This window comes from Drosophila pseudoobscura, chromosome 3 (genome assembly GCF_009870125.1).
Source record: "Drosophila pseudoobscura strain MV-25-SWS-2005 chromosome 3, UCI_Dpse_MV25, whole genome shotgun sequence".
In the NCBI taxonomy this organism is placed as follows: Eukaryota; Metazoa; Arthropoda; class Insecta; order Diptera; family Drosophilidae; genus Drosophila; species Drosophila pseudoobscura.
The window spans coordinates 19773513-19795065 of NC_046680.1; the positions used below are offsets into that span (position 1 = coordinate 19773513).

The window sequence follows — 21553 nt, forward strand, 5'->3', positions numbered from 1 at the left end:
TGTTGGCGCTACGCCAATGGCCAATGGCCCACTGTGCGCATGTCCGCCCCGCCGCATGAATGGAAAGCTCGCCTGCAATTCGCCGCAAAAGCTACGCCCACACACATTTCCGTCCCCCGGACCAATCCCAGGAAAACAGCCCCCCCAATCGATTTTCACTAGCAGATAGAAGGGAGCTCTGAGAGTCAGTAGCAGTGAGCAGTCGATGTGAAACAGTTATCTTATGAAAACGTATACAAAACTTTCCCATATTCGCCGTAGCAGCCAATTCGCCGTCCGAGAGCTCCAAATTTTTTCCCTCATTTGAGTCCTGCGAAGTCGACGTGTCGATGCGATATTTCTCGTTTGGCGAAAAAAGGTGAAACAGTTGAGAAAACAATTGAAAGGCATTCGCACTGCCATTTTGAAGCGACGCCTGAATAATTGAACGACTGCAGTGCTGTGGCAAGACGTGTGGGTGCGCGTACGTTCAATAATTGATTGGGTAACCGTAAACAAATAGCAGCAGCACGGACCAGGACCCTACCGTATGTTAGGCCAGTGCCAAGGCTAACTTCCAATACCTCACGACTGGACGGCAGCTAGAGCTAGAGCCCCAGCCACATTATCGATTTGCGTATATGTGTATGTCTGCGAAATAGCAGTGTACACCTAAACACCTATACACCTGTGCACATACTCCCACACGCACGCACATACACACACACACATACACAAACGTACTGCACGTCAACGGCAAGAACTTTGACGCACGGGATCTCGTGGTATCCGCACAGAGGAGCAGAAGCAACCGCATCAACCTCAAGACGCAGTAAGTGCCATCCATCCCCCCATACCCACATCCCACATGCCACATCCCATCGTAATATTAAGTATACGCCGCATTGCACTCTAATGCGTGGGAGATCGATTGCTCGGGTGTCAGTGAAAGTTACCGCCGACCGCAGACCCGACACGAAAACCCCAGAACACAGGAAAGTAGCTTGCTCAATTTGCTTTTGGTGTCTCTAAAACTTGAAGCTTGCCCCAATTAAAAGTTTGAGCTGCTGGCTAGGGAAGCCAGGGAGCGCAGCCCCCAAACGGAGCTCAATAGTTTGGTGGGAATGCAGCTTCTGCCCACAGAACAGCTGCTTAGCCATTTAAAAATTGAAGCACGAATGAACAGCAAGGCAGCAGAAGGCATAGCAGGAAGAGCAGGAAGAGGAGCAGCAGCAGCCACCCCTCACAGAGGGAAAACAACAGAAAAAAATCGATAATCACACGAAGCCAGGCAGATAAAAACATTTCCACACGGCCTCTGATAAGAGGCCCCTGCCTATTGACTCGTGCACGTCTGTCAGTCTCTGTGCCTCCGGCTCCTGCCACACTCCGGTACGGCCCTCTGATGAGCCTGGAGAGGGTTCTGCTCCTTGACAGCCTCAGCCGGGAACATTGGCTTGGGGCTGTCCTTTTGCCAGGGCCTTGACGATGACGCGCGCACTCCTCTGTGGACCCCAGAGCATGAACCGTCGTTCATCAGAAATCTGACAACATTTTGCCGCTGCGCAACTTTTGATTTAAGCGGGAGCGGTGGAAGTACGGGAAGGAGAAGCAGAATCAGAAACAGAAGCCATGGCAGAAGGAAGATAAAGTTGTCTATACACACAAATTATCGACACAATGTCGCGGCTTCCAAGGAGAGGAGCTTCCTTGCATATGGAAATTGTGAAAGGCGAGGGACGAGTAAATGGAAAAAAACTGTAAGCTGAAACTGAACTGCTGTCGCCGAGCGAGTCCACGCCATGGCAAGGCTGAAACTTTTCAAGGACAAGCGACCAGCGCTTCCCCCTCGGATTCTTATTTCTCGTGCCCACTCCCCTGCCACTGACGTGACAGCCATACCAACAGGCACAGCCGTACCAACAGAATGCCATCTTGTGTACTTGTGGGTCAGCTGTAGGTAACAGACTCGCAGGGAAGCGGCCGGAAGAGAAGCCTGAGCATGTACTCTCTGTTGTGTGCTGCAACACTTTCCCCGCATAACCTCCCAGCAGTCCCCTCGGGGACCAAGTCGAAAGTACACAAGGCAGGAGGGCTATGATTCAGAAATATAACCGCAACTGTTTAATCCATACACGCGCAATTCAATTAGGTCTCGGGACAAAGAGCAGTTGGCCTTGGATCCAGCCTGTGTCCGGATCCGTGTGATGAAAACAAACTAAACAACAATTTAATAATTAAACGGCCCTCTCCTACTCCCCTACTCCCCTACTCAATCTGGCCGTGGTACACGGGGATGTTGATGCCATCGCCCACGCCGCAGATGGCATCGGCGTTGCAGCTGGCCTGCTGTGCAGATCCTGGTCCCCCCACGGGATGAGGGGCGCACATGTCGCTGGATGTGGAGTCGCTATGGATGACAATGGCTGTAGAGCTGTAGTCCTGCTGCGTCGGCGTCAACTGCTCCTTGCGCAGGAATGTGGTCAATGACATGTTCGTGGAGTCGCTAGTTATCACGGTGGTCGTGTCCATGGACTCTATCAGCTCCCCCTCTTCCTCAGAACCAGCAGGGGCTGGTCCACGCTGCTGCTCCTGCACCTTTTCAACGGGTTCTTCCTTCTGTACGTCCGCCGCCTGCTGCTGCTGCTGGCAAAGGCCGACTACTGGCACGCTGGCCAGTTTGTTGGTATTCATGGGACAGAAGCAGTTTAGGTTGATGCTTCTGTTACCCAGGGCCTGGACGGGACGGGCGTTCCGTGTGATGGGAGTGACACCGTCGTGGCTCAGCAGCTGGCGGAAGTGGCGCAGCTGGAAGTCACTGATGGCCAGCGTCTCGGGGAAGATGAACCACTCGGTTCCCTCGTAGAACGGGGGTCGGGTCAGCGACCCACCGTAGGAGTAGAAGCCAGCCCGGAAGGCGGGCATTAGGTAGCAGAGTGGAAACGGTGATATATTCACGGCCTTTCCGGGCTGCTGCACCTGGCGCAGATTCTGAACGAGGGGGTCCAGGAACGGGTTGTGGGCCGAGAGCTCAAACATGTAGGCGATCGTCAGGAGGTCGTAGCTGCTGGTGCAGGACCGCGACATCCCGGAGCTGGCACGGTGCATCACCTGCATCTCCATGGGGAACTTGCGATGGTTGAAGGTGTGCTCCGAGCCCTCGCTGTTGCACCAGCCCCAATGGAAGCGCACCTCCACGAACGTGTAGCTGGCCAGAAGATCGGCTCCGCTGATGGTGGGCGTGTTTCCGTGGAACTGGGCCCGCAGGATCAGGGTGTGGCCCGTGTTCTCCACCTGAATGCTCGCCGGCAGTTCGTCGTAGTGGTTCCAGTTGAGCAGCTCCCTGATAGCCATGGGGCTCAGCTGCCGGTCATCGATATTGATGGGGCTCTGAAAGCCAGCCCCGTCCAGTCCTTCGAGTCCGCCCTCTCGCTGATCAGCCATGTCGTACCAAGAGTTGCAATCGTCTGTGGCCAGATCCGAGTGTGTGATCCAAATCTTTGGGTACTGCAGAACCCAGCGGAAACGCTCCCGCAGTATCTTTTGGCCCGTCTGTTGGGCGAGGCCCAGCACCAGGCAGAGTACGCTGGCCAGCAAAGGATGCTGCACCATCTGGCAGAAGCCCTGGCTAACGAGCAGCCAGAACAGCTGCATCACGAGGCCAATCAGATAGCCGAGCGTGGTGTCGAACATTTTCCTATTCTGAGAATAGACCGGAACACACAATAGGCATAAAGTTACACAACAGTTGTAAACGTAAACGTACCAAGAAATCAGTGAAGCAAAGTTGAAAAGGTTGACGCTATCTTTTCTTTTGGTTTATATATTGTTTAATATTTTCAGAGTCGACAGCTCGTGCGGGTCCGAATGTTTTAATGTGACTGACTTCTATGAGTTTCCCACTTCCCATTCACAGCCTGACAGACAATCCAAAGCCACCTATACTGATCCTTTCCACTCGTTTCATTTTCCTGTACAGTCGGCAGACGGACAGCAGAGAGCTCTGAACCGAAATGGCCAGCGGCGGGGACCCCAAGTGGCAGAAGGATGCTGCCGACCAGAACTTCGACTACATGTTCAAGCTCCTTATTATCGGCAACTCCAGTGTGGGCAAGACGAGCTTCCTCTTCCGCTATGCCGACGATAGCTTCACATCCGCCTTCGTCTCCACGGTGGGCATCGACTTCAAGGTGAAGACTGTCTTTCGCCACGACAAGCGGGTGAAGCTTCAGATTTGGGTAAGTACATGGCCGAGGCCTAGCCACCAAGATGGGTAGATTTGTAGCACCTAGCAGATGTATCTTTCAAACTTCTTCGCTCTATGATTGCCGAAAGAAAGAGCGGTCCTCTAGTGGGTGGATTCATTGTGATTATTCGATTGGTTCTGGCAGATGAATCATCTGTACAATCGAAGTATTGATTTCTGCACCTAGCAATGACGGCATCAAGTGAACACAGGTCGTAGGTTGGCGCACTCTCGAATGACCTAAAGTCTGTCCGTGGCTGTGCGTGGGTTTGCCGGGTTAATTGTGCTTGTCACTGTCATAAAGCAAAGACCTGAGCAAATTTCGTTTGGCTTTTGCAGGACACGGCCGGGCAGGAGCGTTACCGCACCATCACCACAGCCTACTACCGCGGCGCCATGGGTTTCATCCTGATGTATGATGTCACCAACGAGGACAGCTTCAACTCGGTGCAGGACTGGTGAGAGCACACATATCCCTCACACACACTCCCTGCCACACACTAACTCGGCTCTCCCCTTGGTCTCCTCCCGCAGGGTCACACAAATCAAAACCTACTCGTGGGACAACGCCCAGGTCATTTTGGTCGGAAACAAGTGCGACATGGAGGATCAGCGCGTGATTAGCTTCGAGCGGGGCCGCCAACTGGCCGATCAGCTGGGCGTGGAGTTCTTCGAGACGTCCGCCAAGGAGAATGTGAATGTCAAGGTGAGTACCGTGCCACTGGAGACTTCGATAGTTGCTAGATGTGGATGTGTATGTCTTTCACCCTTCCTAATGCTCCCCCTAGGCTGTCTTCGAGCGCCTGGTGGATATCATATGCGACAAGATGTCCGAGAGCCTGGACGCCGATCCAACGTTAGTGGGCGGGGCACAGAAGGGCCAGCGCTTGACGGACCAGCCGCAGGGCACGCCCAACGCCAACTGCAACTGTTAGAGCGCCACCAGCCCCAGGAGAACGAGAACCCGGCACCGGAAAGTTAGGGAGAGGATCTACTCGTACAACAATCGTACAACAACATGGACCGCAACTGAGGCAACAACAAACAGAAACAACATAAAATCAACAAAAACTTAAAGCTAGATAATTAGTCAGCTCATTAATCAAGGGATGGAGGGCGTTTATCCGCCAGTTAAACGATGACATGTATATGCAGGCATCCATGAATGATATGAAGGCCATGAGTATGCCAGCAATGCCTGTGTGCACTGTATTTGTAACCATATATGTATGTATATCCTTTGCGTTCGGTCGCCTCCGTGTAAATGTCAGATGTTATTTAATCAATGTTTGAATTGTAATTGGTAATCGATAATTGGTAATTGGTAAATTGTAATGTGTATCTTGTAACGTGTAATTTAATCGGCTGCCGCAGCGACGCACTACTTGTTGAACATGGACTTGACTGGACTTGGGCGACGATATGAGCAAAGGGCTACAGGGGGCTACAGAGAGGAGCTTCTAGGGCTAGCAGCACTAATTAAATGTGCACACGTTCTGTGCTGATAATTTGATTTGCAACTGCAACTGCAACTTCAACTTTAACTTCGTTCGCGATTCTCCATCTCCATTAAAACGGGGCTGGCAGCCTCGAGGCACTTTCCACTTGTATATACATATGCTGGCTTAACTGTACAGTTTGAATGCTTGGTCACAACGCACAAAGCTAGCAAATTGGTGAAATCGAACATAGTAACTAAAGCTACCACTATAACTATCTACATACATGTATGAAACACACACACACACACACATTAAATCCCGATCCCGGCTTGCCTTGGCTGGAAGGCTGCAGAGGCAGATACAGAAACAGATACAGATGAAGAAACACATACATAAACAGATACGTACATGCTCGTATATAAAGAGCTATGTACATGAATCGAGTGGCAAGCCATTATTATTATTAAATATTATTATTATTATTATTATGTACGTATGTATTTATGTAGTGAAATGGAAAATTTTAATGTGTTGCAATTGATAAATGAAATATATACATCAAATATACATACCTACTATATACGATAAATAGTACATACTACCCAGACCCAGACTCAGAGCCTTTAGCCCAGAGCCTTTAGACTATAGCCGATAGCCTTTAGCCTTTAGGTACTTTCGCAGTTTTCCCTGTCTCTGTTCCTGTCAAGTTCCGAATCCTTTCTGACAATAACGTGTTGAAGACAGACAAACTTGAGGATCGAATTGATCCTTGCCATCCCAGGTATCAAAATTGTTTTCCGTTCTAAACTTTAACCTCACAGCGCACAATTTATTGAATCGTTTAACCTGATGCCTAGAGTTGCGGGTTGCGTATTGAAATTGAAATCGAAATTGAATTGAATTGAGCCCACCGAGCCAGCTGACAGATCGGTGCATTTAATTTGCCAACTATCCTCCCGACACAGACATCCTCTTTTGATAAGCACACCCCCCGCCCCCCGCCCCCAAACCCCCTAACTTTTCTACTGTCGTACGCTACGCTACGCTATTGTAAAAGACACAACCAACTGCTGCCGTGACGATATTTGTCAGACATGGAGGACACAGAGTTGAGAGGACCTTGTATATCTGGCCGCGGCCAGGAGGCTGAAACTGCTGAAACATAACTGAAATATAACTGAATATAAATGAATATAAATGAATATACATATGTATGTATTGGGAAATGCTCGTTAATGTTAAATATGTATGTGTATACGCAGAGTTTCACTTGAATTACGATTAAATTAAAGGCATATCGCTGTATTATAAATACCCAAAACGAATCGAGACATACATACGTACTACAACACACACCCGGAGACATACTGCAAGCCAGATCCATCTTCCCCTACACCTCCGCGTAGCCAGAAAAATTGCACAACGAGTTGTTTAGATAAAGAACCAAAGTTCAGAGGATGGGGAGTGGGAAAATAGTGGAGGAAAGTGTGAAAATTCAATACGAAAATGCCTTAAACAAGCGACAGCTGACGCGTACATAGACTTTCCGGCATTCGATCTGTTTTGTAAGATATGTAGTTACAGCATTCGTCTAAACTAAACTGAACAAACCCGACTAAATTTAAAGTGAAATCAAACCAAAACCAAAAACTAACACAATAAGCAAACAATTGTTATCGAATTCATACTCGTACTCGTGCATAAAGCATTGGGTAAGCAAACGTTTTTGCGCTACATTGTTGTCATTTAACGAATAGTACATACATATGTATGTAATGGTACTAGCATATTGATTATGGCATTGTGTACTCTCAGCCGAAACCTAATATTTGTGAACCGTTCTCGTACTCGTAATCGTATTCCAAGTATTCCAAAAACAATGCCATTATTTGCATTCCATTTGAATTGCAGCAGAATTACCCAACTATAAAATGCATACGATACAATTATGTCAAGCCCAAAAGAAAACTAAATTGAAAAATTCAAATAAAATAATTCCGTATGTTATTCAATGATGGTTTTTGAACACCAACACATCTGCATACCCGTGCTTATGAGGATACTTACATAGATTTACACTAACACATACGTACACACGTACACACATACATTCATAGATAATATACACATAATGGTATTGAAATTATTGTATTCCCATAATAAAATATATGCAAAAGGTGTATGGTAAAACAAACAACACAACCGATTTATTCCTCAACTCTTTTCCATTGAATCGAAACTTTTTGGGGGAGGCCATTGCATTCAATCCTTGTTTTACTGTTTTTACTCTTTTGTAGGAGCGGACAACGATGTACCAGCTAGGACAGTAGTCCTTATATTCTACCGAGCGACTGGTGTACTTACAGATTCCCGAATTTCGACCTAATCCTCTCACTTAGCAGGGGGATGCCATCTTAGAAGGGTCCTTCGTTCTGTTAGCTGTAATATTCCTTCATTGTCTCCCTTTTTCAATATATTATTTGTTTCCAAAAGCCAAAAATTTTCGAGATGCGATCACTACCTAACGAAAGTTTCGGGCTCCAAACCCAAGCTTATTTTCTCACCTTTTTCGATATTGCTGTCAAGTCAGATTCAAAGACACTCTACACATGAGAAGCAAGGTATCAAGCAGTACTGTTTGACTGTGACTTTGCAAATTTAGATGATATTATAACAGAAGCCCCTTCAGCAGCTGAAAATCCCATTTCCCTGGACAGTTTCAAAACGCGCACACCTTATTGGTTTTGTATATTTATTTTACACGATTTATTCATATTGATAAACTTTACAAGTAAATAAGTGTCCAATTCACATAGATATCATATCGTATAGTGTGTGTGTGCCACTTTGAAGCGCAATCGGCGGCAAAGCTTAGAGCCCCAATGGCTCGTGCAACACTGCGGCGCGAACAGAACAATGGAGTCCAGCAGAGTGAGTGTTGCTTATGAATTATGTATTTATAGATTGTACACACTTTACATGGGCATGAGTGGCTATTGTTGAGTCGGGGATCAAACTGTTGAGCAAGCTTCCGCTCGGATACTTTCGATACTATAGACAAATATGTATGTGTATGCATGCGAATATATGTATGCACTGTTGGATATGTTTATGGGGTCTGTGTCTGTGGTCCTCGTACTGCGCACTATAATATTCCTTCTAAACGTTTGTTGTATGCGATTTTGATTGTACAGTGGCCACGCTCTCGCAGGCTGAACGAGAGGCTGATGAATGCTTTCCAATAAGAGTGTCAAGGGGCTTGGAAAGTCTGCATTCATAGATATACTCGTATATATCGAACTCCGTTTCTTCGACTTTGAAATAATTTGGCATAATAAGCTCTATCTTCGATCGGGCTCTCGAGGCACCCAACGTGCCCTTGTCCCATTGTTTGCGCTAACTAAGATTGAATCAAATCGTACATCCTTCTGTCTTCTGGGGATACTTGAATTGGACCTAAATGCACAGGCTCTGTGCGAGTGTGAGTAATTGTACTGGTTTTTGCGTAGAGCTTAACTTAGTAGCAGAACAAAAATGCGTAAAATCAGTCTGACTTGTTTTTAAACGTTAATTATAAATACTAAATACATATGGTATAATACACGCCCTCACTCGCACTCGAGCGAACCCAATCTGTACAGTTTTCGAACAGCTGCAACTTGGGCTCTGCTCCGGTGAGTTGTATAAATTAATTAAATGCTAACAACTATGCATAAACATGTTCCTAACACACTAGTACTAACTCGTTTGCGGGTTTGCGGGGGAGTGCTAAGCGGTATTTAGGTAAGAGTAAAATGCATGTGGTTTCGACAGGATGAGAGTATTTTATGTACAGGATTCTAATGATGGACTTATGGCCTTTGGTGGCGCCGCCCCGTCGCGTCGCCTGCTTGCTGCCCCTGGAAGTATGCTGTGGCCTTGGTCCAGGAAGCAGCTCAGGCATTGGTGGTGCTTCTGTAGTGTGGCTTGCGTCTAATTGTGGCAAAGTGTTGCGCTTGGTTCTTCTGCTGCAGATGCTGCACCTGCTGCTTCTGCCTCTGTCGCTGCCTCTGCCTCTCCTTTTGTTTCAACTGCAGTTGCTGGGACAGTCGTCACACTGTGGTCTCGTCATCATCAATATTCCGCCTGTTTGCGACAGAGAAAGGTGGCATTAGTACGGTTTAGTTCGAGATTCAAGACGCAGTCTGAAGCCTCTACAATATTTCTGCGTGCGCCACGTGCCGCGTGCTACGTGCTTAATGGAGTGCATTATTTATGGGTGCATGCCGGGACAAAGGTGTCATAAATTGCACTCGGATACTTAGTTTAACGTGCTTAATGTTTAGTGTTTAGTGTTTTAGTTTTGGTTTACGGTTTAGTTCAAGCGAAAACATAATTTGTGCTACAGAACAACAAACAGTAACTGAACGTTAATCTACGACTGGGTGGGTGGGTAGGTGGATGGTTGGTTGGGTGTGCACGGGTTGTGTCTGTGTGTGCGTGTGGCAGAGTTTCGGGTGTACAGTTTTGTTTGAATAGTAGATTAGACCAGAACTGACCGCATGGGTCGGTTATTCGAGTGCTAATGGATTCTTGGGGGGAGGCGGTTGTGGGCGTTAAATCATAATCGTTATTGGGCTCAAATGTCTTTGGGTTTAGTTCGAACTCAATCGAGACTGAATACATTAACATATTATGCATTTGGCAGGTACTAGAGGGGGAAACGGCTCTGCTCTGGCATTACGAGTATACGATTTTGATAGTTTGCCACTCGCAGTGGAGTACAGGGGAGCTATGGCTTTCGATTAACTGGGGGAGCTAGCTAGACGGTTCCTGTTTTCGGTTATCGGTTGTTGTTTGTACCATATTGTGAGCGACCAAGGATACTGCTGCCTCTGTTGCCTGCGTTGCAGCCAAATAATGTCGAACTGTGGAGATGTGGAGGTTGTATAGAGCGTCTGTTGTTGTGTTGATTCAATGGATGTGTGGGTGTATGTACAGATGTATGATTGATGCGTATGATTTGCGATTGAGAACATAACACAAGTTTCAATTCAATTCAATTCAAAATTACGGGTTGCAATTGCATTACATTCGAATTACAAGTCACAGAGTTTTAAAATTCAATTATATTAACAAATCAAACAATAATGAACGGCACGGAACGGAGGCGGCAGTGGGATAAGGAGGAGGCGATACATTTTGGTTGGTATACAAAATCAATATTCACATTCAATGGTTCAATGGGAGAGGGGTTCAAATTAAATTGAAAACTGCGCACTCCGAACTTTGGCAGGGAGATCGAATACGAATCGGAGTCCGGATCCGAATCCGAATATCTTTACACACACTTAAGCTAGGTCAAACGATTGGAAAAAATGTAACGCAAAACGACGATGGAAAATGGAGAATACAAAAATGGGTGAATGGAAAATGGAAAATGGGCGAATGTGATGTGCGAGTTGAAAATGCATTTTCCTTGTGGTTTACCTCTGAGCTGTTGATGTAGTTGTAGTTGTAGTTGTTGTAGTTGTAGTTGTGTGGTTGTAGTTGATGGTGATGTGGTTTTATTTGATTGGGGGTTAGACAGACGGCAGAGGGAGACGAGTCGCCAGCGGTATGTAGTATTTTGTATCACGTTGGATTATATTTTGTTGCCAATGCGTATACGTATGCGTGTGTGTATGTGTGTGTGTGTTAGTATGCGTTATCATTTTTTATTAGAGAGAGAGAGAGAGAGAGAGAGCAAAAGCACAAGATGGGAGAGAGAATAGAAGTGTAGAAGAATAGTCAAATTAGATTCGGTTTAAACGTTCCCAGGACCAGCTGAAAGGATATGTATAGAGGAATGCATGAGTGTGTGAGTGTACGTGTAAGCGTGCCCGTTTATGTGGCTGTGTGTGTGTGTTTGTGTGTGTGTGTGTGTGTGTGTTGTACTATATTCATTTGCATTGTTTCCGGTTATCTTTTTGTTCAACAGGAACGGAGGAGTGGATGGATGGGTGCCGGACAAAAGAGTTTATATCATTGTTGCCGTTGGTTGGTTGTTGTTTTGGTTTAGATGATGGGGAATGCCATAAAGAAAAGAGAACCGGAAACAAAGAGGACCCCAGATTAATGGCCGGAGTCAAATGTGAAAAACGAACCACAGTTCAAAAGCAAAACTAATCTCTAGCAGCAGACCAACAGCAAATCAAATAAACATAAATCGTACAGGACTCGGGATCGGAACAACATCGGTTACAAGAAGCACTAGCTGGCACCGCCCCAGGAGCCAGGAGCCAGGAACCACAACCAAACCCAAGCAGAAACCAACACAAAATTTGTGGGCTGAGCTCTCCGATTAACACTCACTCAGTGTCCGTGATGCTGGCCAGGGGGCCCAGCGGCTGCATGGGCGCCACCATGCTGGAGGGTGGCGACGAGGCCCGCGAGCTGTGCCGCGAGCCGCCGTTCATCGTGTGACGGGCCATCAGGCCCGGGTTGTTTACATCGTTCACCAGGCCCAGTCCCATCCCCATGCCCATGTTCAGGCCCAGGCCCGGGGGGTGCATCAGCTGGGAGCCGTGCAGCGAGGGTGGTTGCGTGTGGCTCAGCTTGCGCGTGGTCAGATGGTCCTCCTCGGCTGTGTAGGGAAAGTGGTATCCGTTCTTGTCCGATCCTTCCGACAGCCTGTCCTGCGCCTGCGCCTGCAGCTGCTGTTGTTGCTGTTGCTGCTGCTGCTGGTGGTAGTCGTTCTTGAGCAGGGAGTGGACCGAGTGCAGCGAGTCCGTGGGGTAGGCGGGCTGCCTCTTGAGGCTGTAGTGGCCGTCGCGGGAGCCGTAGATGTCCGGGGTGATGCGGTCCTTGGAGAGGTAGGGCGACTCCGATTTGGCGCCCAGGTAGCCGCTGCCCAGGGTCCGCTGCTTGTCGTAGATGCTGTCGCTGAGGTACGCCGCATCCGGGTGAAAGCTGCGCATGTGCCCGATGGTCTGGGAGCCGCTGCCGCCGCCCGGGTAGTCCTTCTCGCTGCCGTAGTGGCTGGGCGGCTTGTAGGAGCCGTACTTGTCCGGGTACTCGTCGCGCCGCCCGTACAGACTGTCCTCGTAGCCGTCGCGGGCGTCCCGAATGTTCTCGAGGATCGAGGGCGGCATGTTGATCTTGTTGTGGTGCTGCTGCAGATAGCTGGTGTCCGTGAGGTCGGGATTGGGCAGGGGGTTGGGCGAGATGGTCATCTTCTGGCCGTGCACGTGCTCGTTGTCGGAGCCCGTGTCCTGGGACCATCGTCCGATGTTCGGCGGCGACTGTATGTACGTGTCCGGCAGCTGGCTGGACCACCGGGGGGCGTACACGGGCTTGTTGACGCTCGGAAAGAGCTGCGGGCTCTGCACCACGTTCAGCTCTGGGGGCGTGGTGGCCTGCACGTGCTCCGTGATGTTGGGCAGGTAGGCCGGAGTGGAGCTGACGGCCGTGCTGCGGTGCGTGCCGGAGGAGCGTGCCGTACGCGACTCGTCGTCGTCGCTGGAATGGCTGGAGGCCAGCTCCAGCGAGCGGCCGTCGGTCTCAGAGCCAGAGTCGGAGTCCTTCCGTTCGGTTCGCCGCCTCGGGGGCTTCTCCTCGCCGCGACTCCGTCCCGTGGTGGAGGACTCGAAGCCGCGCAGGAAACTGGGCGCGTCGCTGGCCGAATTGTAGTTGGAGGTGGACGTGGAGGTCTGCCGCAGCTGGCCGTCGCTGTAGGGACTCGAGCTGGTCTTGGCCGTGCTGCGGGAGGTGGTGCTGCTGGCACTGATGCCGATGTTCCGCCTCGTGGTCGTGTCGTAGGTGCCCGCCAGGAAGTTGTTCGGCCGCGTGGCCCCGTTCACGTTGTGGGAGCTGTTGCTGACCACCATCGAGGAGTCGAGCAACGGCACCTTGCGGCCCATGCAGCGCAGACAGGTGCGCTGGAGGTTCTCGCGCACCCGCTTGTTGATGATGCAGTACCCAATGAGGCAGAAGAGCGCGTGCAGCAGCACCACGCCGGAGAGCAGCAGGCTCAGCAGCTGCGAGTGCTCCGAGGCGGCCAGCACGGCGAGCACCCACATGACCCCCATCAGGGGCAGCGAGACCACCGACAGCCAGAGCAGCGTGCGCAGGTTGCCGAAGCCCAGCACGTGGTCCTTCAGCGTGAAGGCGGCCTTCACGGAGACGAACAGGATCAGCAGGTTCACCACGGACATGCCGGCAATGGGACCCACGAGCCACCACACCACGGGCTCGTACACGGACAGCCAACAGCTGCAAGGGGAGAACAAATGAAGTGAGAAGGAGGACAAGGGACTATTGCGGGGAATACTTACAACAAACTGTTTCCGTACTCGTGGGCCCGGACGCCCACGGAGAGGCCCACAACGACGGCGGGAGCGCCGTAGCCCATGGCAAAGTAGAAGCCCATGGGGCCGTGGTTGATGTCCCGCATCTCGGTGAGCATGCGGTAGAGATGCACGCAGTCGACGGTGGTCCAGGCGAACGCCGCCAGCCAGAAGTAGTGCAGGCAGATGGCGATCAGCTTGCAGGGGAACTCGTTGTCGATCAGGTGCCGCCGCGACTGCATGCCCACGAAGAAGAGCAGCTCCGCGAAGAAGACGCACAGCACGATGTTCTGGTGGATGGTGTTCGAGTTGGTCTGCTGGCCGCGGAGCAGGGCCAGGGCCAGGAGCACGCCCAGCAGCAGCGGCAGGGAGACCATGAAGGCCGAGTACGAGGTGATCTGCACCAGGAGCGAGGGCTCCGGTATGTCCTCGGGATCAATGATGTCCACAACCACCGCGTAGTTGGAGATGTGCGTGCAGCTGCAGTTGATCAGGATGGGCTGTTGCGGCGAGGGCGCGAAGTCGCCGTCGAAGTCGGGCGCCTCCGTCTGGCAGCCCAGACGGGTCCACTGGTTGGTGAAGGAGTTCCAGCGCACGCACTGCGGGTTGGAGCGCGGGCCGAAGCGCGCCGTGTCCATGTCCAGCCACATCTGCAGCTTGATGGGCTGCAGGAGGTGCGGCGAGCCCAGCGAGCGGTAGACCATGCGCTCCGGCGCCTGCTGGAGCTGGTCCGAGGGATAGATGACCTCCACCTGCCGCTTGACCAGTCGTCGGTCCCGGTAGATGGCCTCGTTCTCGCCCTTCGGCTGCTCCTCGCTGCCGGAGGCTGCTCCCGTCCCCTCGTAGTTGGGGTTCAGCAGTTCCGTGGAATCGGGGGGCAGGAGCTCCTCGCCCGAGTTGCCGTGGAACTCGATGTCGTCCAAGTTCAGGTGGATGTGGGGCTCCTGCACCTCCGCGCCGTCCTCGTTGCTGCTGGCCTCCAGCTGCTCCCCGGAGGACGCTGGCGGCGGAATCTCGTGCGCCGTGATTCGGATGTCCTCGATCTGCTGTTCGCTGCTGCTGCTCGGGGCCTTGGGCACGTCGAAGACCTCCACGAACTGCTGCTCCGTGCTGCCAGAGGACGAGGAAGTGCTGGACGAAGACGACGAAGAGGAGATCTTTCGCGACGGAATCTCGAAGCGCTGCTGCTGCTGCTCCTGCTCCCGCTCCCGCTCCACCGATGGCACCAGGATCTGCAGTGAGAGTATGGGCGTGGCCAGCTCCACGTCGACGCCCCAGCGGCGCGTGATGGTCTCGTCGTAGAGGTCCGGCAGCAGCTGGCCCACGTCCTTGTACTGGGCGTAGGCGACGATGGCCCGGTAGTCGTTGCCCCGGCGGCTACCCTGGGTGACCTCGTCGCTCTCGGGCGGCGTGATGCCGAGCATCTCGAGCGGGACGAGCACTTTGGTGTGCTTGTCGAACTTGTGCCTGTCCAGAATGTAGTTGTTGTACTTGGGGAAGCTGATCACGGGCTTCTGCTTGGCGGAGTGCTGCAGGAAGCCGCTGGTGTCGGGCAGCACCACGCTCTCGGTGGTGAAGGCGTTCGGCTTGAGGTACTTGCTCCGGTGGTACTCGCTGAGCTGCTCCGGCTCGTAGCCGAACAGGGACTCGGTGGTGACGATGTCCAGGCCCAGGGCCACATTCGGCTGCACGATCTCGAAGGGATTGGTGTAGGTGTCGTGCTGGGAGCGGGCCAGCACCACCAGGTACTTGTTGAAGGCATCCACCAGGTCGTCGGGGCCGCGCTGGATGAGCTCCGAGGCCCGTCGCCACTCTGCCTCGTACTTGCGGTCCAGGATCACGCTCGCCGCGTCCACCAAGTTCTTGATGAAGTACTTGTCCTGGCTGTGCGACAGGTTGAGGCCGCTCTGCATCAGCTCGTAGTTGATCAGCTCCTGGAGGATGCCCTCCGTCACCAGCAGATCGGCGCCGTACAGCCGGTCGTGGCTGAACTTCAGCTCGTCCGACAGGTAGTCCATCTCTAGCTCGTGCGACCACACGTTGCCGCCGGCGTTGAGCAGGAACGAGGACTCCATCTTGTAGCGCCTACCGCTGGGCCTGGGCGCAGGCTGCTTGGCCACGCCACTGCGGTCGACGGCCTCGCAGGCCCGCTGCAGCTGCTCCGCCATTTTGATGGCCACGAACGAGTTGAGCTCCAGCTCCAGGCGCTCCAGCTGCGACAGCTGCCGCCGCAGCTCCACGAACGGCTCCGAGGTGCAGTTGTACATGTCCGGAGTGGTCCAGCTGCCCGTCTGGCTGTCGCAGCTGCGCTGTCCCTTGCCGCGCGCCGGCAGCGGACAGTTCTCGACGGTGACGCTGCCCAGGGGTGTGCGGGGCCACCAGATGCCCGCCGCAAAGGACCGCGGACAGGCGTCGTAGACCACCTCGCAGCCGTTGAGCGTGACCTCTGCGTAGGGGTTGGAGCAGGAGTCGCAGCGGCGTCCGATGACGCCCTCACGGCACTCGCACTGCCCCGTGAGGCGGTTGCAGGCGCTGTTGAAGCTCCCGATGGAGTAGCAGTCGCAGGAGAGGCAGGCCGTCTCGTTGGGCGGCTGGTAGTGGTTCGTCTTGCAGTAGCAGTGGCCCGTCGTCTTGTTGCAGTCCGGATGGTAGCCCTGCTTCAGGTTGCACTTGCAGGGCCCGCACACGCGCTCGCCCCACCAGCCCCCGGGACAGGGCTGCTGCAGTTCCCTCTCGCAGTAGTCGCCGTGCTGGAAGCTGCTGTTGCACTCGCAGCGGTAGCCCCGCGCCAGACTGACGTTGGCCCGACACACGCCCGCGGTGCACGGGTTGACCGTGCAGATGGGAGCGCACTCCGCGCCCACGTAGCCAGCCTCGCACTCGCAGGTGGCCACGTCCCAGCTGCTGGCGCAGTCGGAGTGGGCCGGACAGTTGTCCGGACACTGGGCCCGCGACTCGCAGCCGTCCTCCACGTTCTCCCGGATGGTGGGCCGCGACAGCACGGACTGTCCGGCTCCGATGCGCACGTCCTGTATGCAGCCCTCGAAAGGAGACGCCTCCAGCACGGCCCCAATGGTGCCGTCCACGCTGCCGATGACTATTTTGCCCACATAGAGGCCCTGCACCTTCTGGGACATGGGCACTGAGCCCGAGCGCTGGCCGTAGTCCACGGAAAACTGGACCTCGGAGCCCTGCTGCCACTTGATCTCCACGCGATGCCACGCGCCGTCCGAGAGGAAGGCCCCGGCCAGGTACATCGGCTCGTTGTCGTACGTGTAGTAGAGGATCCCGTGCTTGAGGGAGACCACCGCCGAGCTGTTCTGCCCGATCTGGATCTGCATGATGAAGGCGTCGCGCTGGCGCGTGCGCAGCGAGAAGGAGGTGTGCCACGGCAGCTGGATGGGCCGCAGCAGGGGATTGAAGCTGAGGCTGCCGTCGCCGGAGAAGCGCCAGGGAGCGGGAATGTTCTCCTGGCAGTTGATGCCCGCATAGCCCTCGGGGCACTCGCAGGTGTGGGTGCTCCAGCCCTCGCGACAGGTGCCGCCGTTGAAGCACGGCTCTGAGGCGCACAGCGGCGACTTCTGCGGACACCCGGAGATCGTACCGTTGTCGGCCACGTACGAGTTGAGGTCCACGTAGCGGTCGTCAATCCTCAGGTCCGAGATGCAGCCGACGAAGTCGCGATTGGCAACTGGGAAGTGGGCGGGTATGCGCGGCAGTCCGCCCACCTGCAGTGGTCCCGTGAGGTCCAGGAATCGATGGCAGGTCTCGGTCAGCAGAGCGCATCGCTTGTCCAGCTTCAGCGTGGTCTGGTTGGCGCAGTGCCAGCGGGGCCCCAGCTGCTCCCCCGACAGAGCGATGGCCGTGTCGCACTTGTCCAGGACCAGGGTGACGCTGCGGTTGAGGTACGCCACCTCCACCTCGTGCCACTGGCCGTCGGAGACCTTGGACTGCTGCTCGACGGACAGCCGCTGGCTGTGGTCGCCCAGCGAGTAGGAGAAGCTGATGTGCCCCTCGAGGATCTCCAGGGCGATGAAATCGTGCAGCTCGTTGTAGCGGCCGTTGTAGAGCAGCAGGCCGTTGTCCTGGACGGTGGCGAAGCGCAGCTTGAGGTTGAAGCGGTGTCGCTGCTTGAGGCTCTCGAAGGTGAGGAAGGAGTTGCGGGAGAAGGAGCGGGAACGCAGCTCGCAGGTGGCCGTGTAGGGCGGCGGCTGGGAGCTGAGGTAGTTGTTCATACAGGACAGCCCGCCCTCGCAGGCGTCCGACATGCAGGGCCGCAGCTTGCTGACGGTCGTCTCGCAGTTGAGGCCCGTGTGCGAGTCCGGACAGACGCAGGTGTAGCCGCCCTCGCGCCGCACACAGGAGCCCCCGTTCTGGCAGGGGTCCGAGTAGCACAGGTCCACCTCGGTGTCGCACAGGTAGTGCTCCTTGCTGCCGGTGAAACCCTCCGGGCAGGAGCAGGCGAACGTGTTGACCGGATAGATGGGCCGGAACAGCACCGTGTCGCTGTGGATGAACTCCGAGGCGTTGCCGAACTTCAGAACCGTGAGGCACTCCTCGAAGTTCAGGCAGGGCTCCCGCACGCACAGGTTGTCGTCGAACGGTAGCACCTCCACGGTGGCCAGGCGCGCGAGGATGGCCCGGTTGAGGTAGACCCTCTCCTGGAGGTACTGTGGCGTGTAGAACTCCTCGTGCGAGACGTCGGGCCTCTTCGCCGAGAAGCTGACGTTCAGGATGCGCGACGTGACGTCCGTGTCGTCCTGTATGCTGAAGATGAAGATGTTCTCCTTGGGGCAGGGGATAATGGCCGCCAGGCCGTCGAGGAAGAAGTTGAGTAGCGGCGACAGGAAGGCCTCCTCCGTCATCTCATTCAGGCGCACCGTCACCGAGTTGAACAGCATGTCCTCCGTGATGAGGCGCACCGACAGCTGCATGATGGCCTTGGCCTCGTTGATGCCGTCCGAGACGGACACCTCCATCGTGGCGAACTTGGGCACGTTCGTATTGAGCTGCGGACTGAGTATCAGTCCGCCGGAGCTGCTGTTCAGCCGCAGCAGGTTGGCATTGTTGCCGGAGAGAATGCGGTAGTTCAGCTTGTCGCTGACGTCCGCATCGAAGGCCGGAATGCGTCCGATCTCGCCGCTGGGGAAGTGGTCGCGGAAATTGTTGAAGATCACCTGGAAGTCGCGCAGCACCGGCGCATTGTCGTTCACGTCCGTGACCAGGATCTCGATGTGGGCATCGTTGCGGAGCGGCGGACTGGCCGCCCTCACCACCAGCTCGAACCGCTTCCGGGACGACTCGTAGTCCAGCTCCGTCATGGTAAGCAGCTGGGCGCGCTCGGAGCCTGGTCGCGTGACCAGCGAGAAGGAGTTGGAGTCGTCGCCGCCGATGATCGAGTAGTGGACCACGGCATTGACGCCCTCGTCCGGATCGTGCGCGTGTATCTCGCCCACCACAGAGCCCACGGGCGAGTTCTCCGGCACGTAGAGCGTGATCTTGTCCGAGGCAAAGGTGGGCGGCGAGTCGTTGACGTCCTCCAGCCGAATCTGCACCTCCACCGAGCTGGACAGCGGCGGCGAGCCCTTGTCCACGGCAATGGCTGTCAGGTGGTAGACGGCCACGCTCTCCCTGTCCAGGCCCTTGTTGGTGCGGACTGTTCCCGACGTGGGGTCAATCACAAAGGAGCCATCCTCCACGTCGCGGTCGCTCAGCAGATACTTGATGCGCCCATTGAGGCCGATGTCCGGATCGCTGGCGGACACCTGGATGACCGAGGTGCCGACCAGCGCGTCCTCCAGAATGGAGGACTGGTAGAGCGGGTTCTTGAACACGGGCGCGTTGTCATTGACGTCCGTGACACTGATCTCCACGTCGGTTGTGTCGCTCAGCGAGGGACTGCCGCCGTCCTTGGCGGTGACTGTCAGCAGGTAGCCGCTGGTCGTCTCCCTGTCAAGGGGGGCGTTCGTGACAATCGCCCCCGTTTGCGGATTGATGGAGAAGGGGTCCGGGCTGCCCAGTCCGTTGATGCTCTCCTCGTTCAGCGAGTACGTGATCTGCGCGTTGATCCCCACGTCGCTGTCGGTAGCAGAGACCACCAGCACGGTGGTGCCCACGGGTGCGTCCTCGAATACGGAGGCGCTGTAGGGCGCGTTCTCGAAGATGGGGGCAAAGTTGTTCGCGTCCGTTATGTTGATGTGCACCGTGGCCGTGTCGGAGCGTCCGCCGGAGTCGGTGGCCGTGACCGTGAGCAGGAAGCGCTTCTCCTGCTTGTAGTCCAGGGACTGTGCGATCGTGATGAGACCCCTACCGTTCTGCGAGGTGATCGCGAAGCGTCCGCGCGTGTTGCCCGTCGTGATCTCGTAGTGCAGCCGCGAGTCCTCGTCCGGGTCTGTGGCCGTGACAGTCGTGACGGGCGTGCCCTGCGGCTGATCCTCGCCCACGTTCGCCTCATAGTACTTGGGGTTGAAGGTGGGGTCGTTGTCGTTCACATCCTGGACGGTGATCACCACCGAAGAGCTGGCGGACTTGGGCGGCACTCCGCCGTCCTTGGCCACCACCTGGAAGGCGAAGCGGCTCTGCTCCTCTCTGTCCAGCTGCTTGATGGTCTGCACCCAGCCGGTTCGAGGATCGACGGCCAGCGGAAAGTTGTCGTCGCGCTCCGAGATGCTGTACGTGATCTCCGCGTTCGGGCCCTCGTCCGAGTCGTAGGCCTGCACCCGAATGATGTTGTAGCCGACGGGGACGTTCTCCAGCACGCTCTCCTGGAACTGGGATGTGTAGAAACGCGGCGCATTGTCGTTGGCATCTATCACGTTGACCAGCAGCTGGGTGGTGTTGCTCCTCGAGGGACTTCCCCCGTCCTGGGCGCGTATCACCAGCCGATAGCTGCGCACACTCTCGTAGTCCAGGGGCTTCACCAGACTCACGTCGCCCGACATGGAGTCGATGGAGAACTGCGACTGCGTGTTGCCGCCTATGATCGCGTACCGGATGGCCGCATTGTTGCCCTGGTCCGCGTCTGTGGCCCGTATGTGGGCCACGGTATTGTCCTCGCTGCCGCCCCACTGGTCCTCCGGTACCTGGACGGTGTACGTGCGCTCGCTGAACTGCGGATAGTTGTCATTGTCGTCCAGGACCTTAACCAGCACACTGGCCGTGGCGGTCTTGCGTTCGCTCTGGGCTGCTGCCATGTCCGAGGCGGTCACCAGCAGGTGGTAGCTGTCCGACGTCTCTCTGTCCAGACTGCTGCGCGTGGAGATGACACCCGAGCGGGAGTCAATCCGGAAGATGGGCAGCTCCTGATCCTGCGTCGATCCGGTGCCATCTGTAAATTCCACAGGGAGAGATCAGTATACAATATATCTGGTATCTGGTATCGATCTTCTGTTACAGCCTGTTTACACTGGGGCTGCATCTCGGGTCTTTATTGTTCTAGGACATTAAAACAAGACACCTAAGGACCTTTATGATCGGATTGCCTCTTTCCCTCAGCTACATCTGTGTCTCTCACACTTCTCGCACCAACAATAGCCGCTCTCGCTCTCCTCCGGAAGGAGCCGCACAATGCACGAGGAAGA

The 21553-nt window shown here is 54.5% G+C and overlaps 3 protein-coding genes across 7 annotated transcripts in view; 1 reads left to right on the top strand and 2 right to left on the bottom strand.

Annotated features, from left to right (window-relative positions):
- Positions 1 to 105: 105 nt before the first annotated feature.
- Positions 106 to 7674, top strand: Rab3 (RAS oncogene family member Rab3). The gene is made up of 5 exons (XM_001361708.4): positions 106 to 811; positions 3959 to 4217; positions 4565 to 4683; positions 4760 to 4931; positions 5014 to 7674. Exons 2-5 carry the CDS (start codon positions 3993 to 3995, stop codon positions 5158 to 5160), a joined length of 663 nt encoding a protein of 220 aa, XP_001361745.1. The 5' UTR covers positions 106 to 811; positions 3959 to 3992; the 3' UTR covers positions 5161 to 7674.
- CAH13 (Carbonic anhydrase 13) lies at positions 2076 to 3898 on the bottom strand. The gene is made up of 2 exons (XM_001361707.4): positions 3746 to 3898; positions 2076 to 3681 (listed from the first exon to the last, which is right to left on the bottom strand). The coding sequence occupies exon 2, from the start codon at positions 3670 to 3672 to the stop codon at positions 2248 to 2250; it is 1425 nt and encodes a 474-aa protein (XP_001361744.3). The 5' UTR covers positions 3673 to 3681; positions 3746 to 3898; the 3' UTR covers positions 2076 to 2247.
- Positions 7675 to 8402: 728 nt separating the features above from the next.
- The window catches only part of stan (Protocadherin-like wing polarity protein stan), a 42579-nt gene continuing 29428 nt past the window's right edge, over positions 8403 to 21553 (bottom strand). The window contains exons 3-7 of one of the 5 annotated variants that reach the window (XM_015185073.2): positions 13962 to 21300; positions 12001 to 13899; positions 11137 to 11143; positions 10510 to 10574; positions 8403 to 9792 (exon numbers count right to left, since the gene is read on the bottom strand). In XM_015185073.2, coding sequence (XP_015040559.2) covers positions 9759 to 9792; positions 10510 to 10574; positions 11137 to 11143; positions 12001 to 13899; positions 13962 to 21300 — 9344 coding nt within the window. In that variant the 3' untranslated portion in view covers positions 8403 to 9758. Of the gene's footprint in view, positions 9793 to 10509; positions 10605 to 11136; positions 11144 to 11372; positions 11473 to 12000; positions 13900 to 13961; positions 21301 to 21553 lie in introns of those variants that run through there. The other 4 variants (XM_033378718.1, XM_001361709.4, XM_033378719.1 and 1 more) reach the window with 4 other exon arrangements.